The sequence below is a fragment of the Frankliniella occidentalis genome, unplaced genomic scaffold, assembly GCF_000697945.3.
Source record: "Frankliniella occidentalis isolate FOCC.00 unplaced genomic scaffold, Focc_3.1 Scaffold5977, whole genome shotgun sequence".
NCBI lineage: Eukaryota > Metazoa > Arthropoda > Insecta > Thysanoptera > Thripidae > Frankliniella > Frankliniella occidentalis.
Genome location: NW_026273012.1, coordinates 1 through 3,672, shown reverse-complemented (window position 1 = coordinate 3,672; position 3,672 = coordinate 1). Strand labels below are relative to the sequence as shown.

At 58.1% G+C, this 3,672-nt stretch overlaps 2 protein-coding genes across 2 annotated transcripts; one reads left to right on the top strand and one right to left on the bottom strand.

Annotated features, from left to right (window-relative positions):
* The first annotated feature begins 42 nt into the window (after positions 1-42).
* LOC127752286 (uncharacterized) lies at positions 43-781 on the top strand. The gene is made up of 2 exons (XM_052277177.1): positions 43-209; positions 385-781. The coding sequence occupies exon 2, from the start codon at positions 476-478 to the stop codon at positions 779-781; it is 306 nt and encodes a 101-aa protein (XP_052133137.1). The 5' UTR covers positions 43-209; positions 385-475.
* A 459-nt stretch (positions 782-1,240) lies between these two features.
* LOC127752287 (beta-hexosaminidase subunit beta-like) lies at positions 1,241-3,381 on the bottom strand. The gene is made up of 4 exons (XM_052277178.1): positions 3,027-3,381; positions 2,677-2,816; positions 1,921-2,239; positions 1,241-1,480 (listed from the first exon to the last, which is right to left on the bottom strand). The coding sequence occupies exons 1-4, from the start codon at positions 3,364-3,366 to the stop codon at positions 1,269-1,271; spliced, it is 1,011 nt and encodes a 336-aa protein (XP_052133138.1). The 5' UTR covers positions 3,367-3,381; the 3' UTR covers positions 1,241-1,268.
* Between the last annotated feature and the right edge of the window lie 291 nt (positions 3,382-3,672).

Below are 3,672 nucleotides of genomic sequence, written 5' to 3'. Positions count from 1 at the left end.
GGGGGGAGTGGGATCTTCCGCACCACGGTGCGTTGAAAAACTCTCGCTCTCTGTCGTGCGCAGGTCATACACGTTCTGTCCGACTACTGCCTGCTCAACCTGCCCACCGCCTGGTTCGTGCTGGAGAAGGGGGCAGTGCTGACGCCGTCCTTCAACGAGCTGATCAGCCGCGTCGTGGAGGCGGGCATCGTCCAGTACTTGGTTGACAAGTCCGCTCGTTTCCTCGTTTTTTTTTTTAATTCCCACCCAGTGAGAAACAAGATGTCCACACGATATCCGAACGACGTTGAAAGAGAGTACCGTCGTCGTCACGGTGTCGTTCCGACATCGTTTCGACAGACATTCCTAACTGAGTAACCCCGCTCCTTCGCGAATGCCCCGCAGGTACTCCCCTATCGTCCGGAAGCGCCGCGTTCGCGACAACAACGACAAGCCCCCAGTGGTCCTGGGCATTGATCATCTGGTGGGAGTGTGGATGCTGCTAGTGGTGGGCCTGGAGGTGTCACTGCTGGCCTTCGTCGGCGAGCTGCTCGTCTTCCGGAACCGCGCCCGCGTAGACGCCGTCCTGGCGCGGCTCGGCGAGCACCGGCGGCGCGCGCGCGCTGGGCTCAAGCGCCGGCGGAGGGGCGGCCGGCAGCGACAGCGGCGCTACAGCCGGCTGACGGCGCGGCCGGAGTCCCTCGGCGACGTGGTGGCGCCCGCGCTGGAGCCCGCGCTCGCGCCGCCCCTCCGGCTGCCCGGGGAAGCCGCGGACCCCCGCCGCCGCGGTCGCGACAGGTGATGGAGTTTGAGTGATGGCCCCCCTCGTGATGAATCCCCGGGGCCCTCTCGCCCTCGCGCCCCACGCACAGGCTGATCGATCTCAACCCGGACAATAAACCCCTCGAGCACCATGTGAGTGCGCAATAGCAGATACACAGCCACGTGCCTGCACTGTAAATCGGGGTGTCCAGCAGGTAGGCGACAATGTCGCCTGACCCGCAAAACTTGCCGACTTTGTGTCGCCTATCTGCTGGACACGTTCTGGTCTTCCAGGCAATTGCATTGTACCGTACGAGTCCATAGGCATTCCACCCATTGTGCCCATCATGCAATTACCCGGAAGACCAGTAGGTGTCCAGCAGGTAGGCGACCTAGTTTTGCGGGTCAGTTTTGTCGCCCACCTACTGGACACCCCGGATTTACAGTGTAGAGTGCGACTACTACCGGTAGCTTATCAATGTGTTCTCCCAGGCTTTGTTTTTCCAAAGCCCCTCACCTTGTGTTACTTACCAGCAGAAGTCTGGCACTTCGTCGCCTCCCAGGTGTAGCATGGGGTCCGGGAAAGTGGCGGCCACTTCTCCGAACAGCTGCTTCAAGAAGTCCAGGTTCTCGGGCTTTGTGGGGTCAATGTTGGCGTAGGTGCCGTCAGGCCGCCCCAGAAAGTCATGGCATGCTGCGAGGAGCCCGGGACGACCCTCGCCCCACGACCGAGTGTGACCTGCCAACGCCGAGATCTCTTACAGGCATTTGAAACGGGCGCGAAAAGCACGGAGGTGCCAACGGTTAGAATGTCCAACAGCGAAAGGGTGCGGGCTGTTGGGGCTGCATAAACGTTTTATCCAAAGCGGTTATTCGTACAGTCGCTCAAATGTCGCTATTTTTGTCCAGCGACAACCTTATCACTGTGGTCAACATCGTGGTGGTCAATATTTGAAATTTTGGCTACGGTAGTTGATGCGGAGAAGTCACAAAAATAAACTACCGTGCCCCTAATTTTGAATTTTGATCACAATTAAGAGTTTGTCTCTGGAAACTATTAGCGTTTGGCGTTGCCACATCGTTTGGATAAAAGGTCTATTTCCCGCAACGGGCAGCACCAATCGGCAGCCACTCGCCTTACTCCTGACCTCACTTAATCTTACCCCTGACCTCACTTACCTGGCGTGTCGAACTCGGGCATAACGCGGATCCCTCTGAGGCGTGCGTACTGGATCACGTCGAGGACGTCCTTCGGCGAGTAGGTGAGGCTCGGGTGGTAGGCGCCCTTCGCGCTCAGCTCCGGGAACAGAGAGCTCTGCCAGGGGAAGGACTGGTCGTCGACAATGTGCCAGTGCAGCACGTTCATCTTGACGGCCTCCATGGCGTCCAGCTCGATCTTGATGTCCTCGACCGGCAGGAAGTGGCGCGAGGTGTCGATGAGGAGGCCGCGGTGCGGGAAGCGAGGGGCGTCCGTCACCAGGGTGGCGTTCAGTAACAGCTGACGGGGAGAAACCACAAAGTCGAGGGAGTACTTCTTCGCATGCCCCACAATGAACCTAAGTGATTGCTCCGGATTGCTCTTTTGAGACCTGGGTTCCATGGTTCCATGACATGATCACGGGGCAACGCGCCGGGTAGGTAGGCCCGCCACGCAGCTGTGTGCAGCCAGTGGCCCGCCCCCCACCCAGCACTCAGCTTGCCAAACGTTCCCTCAGGTTCACTCGGGGCCTCGGGACACGTCCATTTACAGCGTTACCTTATGACCATTGATGTTGTTCTTTACCGACCAACAGAAGCTTCGAGGACGTCCTCCTGACGGAGCACAACTTGCTCCTGGCTAGGAAGAAGTTCCTCGGCCCGCTGGCCGTGCCCGGCAGGCCCCGGCCCCGGGTCTGTGCCCGTCGCCGGGGGGACCCGCCCTAGAGAGGTACTCACAGAGGAGCCGTCGCCGCTGGGGCTGAGCAGCTGCGCGAAGGTCTCGAGGCCGCGGAGCGCGCCCCAGGAGCTGCGCGCCGTCAGTCTGCCGGTCGGCGCGCGGTCGGGGGCGTCCTCGTCCACGTCCACCAGCAACTTGTCTGTGGGGCAGAGGACGCGGAGGTGTGTAAGAAGAAGTACAACTAAAGCTACAGAGACTGCGCAACACGGACGACCGAGGAAAGAGGCGAAACGTCTGCCGCCTGAGTAGGGTTCAGTTTTAAGGTGAATTTTACGCCACTGTTTGGCCTTCTTTATTAGCTATTTTTTAGTCATTTTTCTTTTTTAAAATTTGACATTTCTCCACTTACATGACTCGTCCATGCTCGGGTAGGGCCAGCGCTCGCAGGCGGACACCTCGACGCGCAGGCTGGTAATGTAGCCACCGAAGAAGGGGTCGTTCCTCCAGCCGCGCAGCCGGCGGCCGGCGCGCTGCTCCTGGCGCGCCAGGGCCCGCCCCACGGCCGCCTCGCGCTGCAGAACGCGGGCGTACCGCGTCAGTGCATTCTCCAGGACGTCGCACGTCGAGCCGGTAACCTGGACAGGTGGAATGAACAGTAACCAATTTTGGTACACGAAAGATTGCAGAGAATGCGAGAAAATGTGTAAATATGTAAATAAACGATCGACGAACGGGATTGATTCCGCCATTTCCTCCTGCTCCAAGCTCACCTACAGGATAAGCCTAAGAAACGGGAAAAGAAAATTTCTCAGTGGGTTCCACTCATTTAAAATATTTATCCTTTGTATCAACGGAACCATGTCGAGAGAAATGTTGTCAGTTGTAAAAAATAATATTCCCCTACAATCGTTAAAATGAAATCAAAAATTCTTCCGACAAGGTCAGAGGAGTTCCATTGATTCAAAAAACACATTTGACGGGTTTCCATCGAATGTTTGACCACTACCCCACCCCACTACGCCGGCCGGCAGTTGGTGGGAGGGGAGGGGACCGCG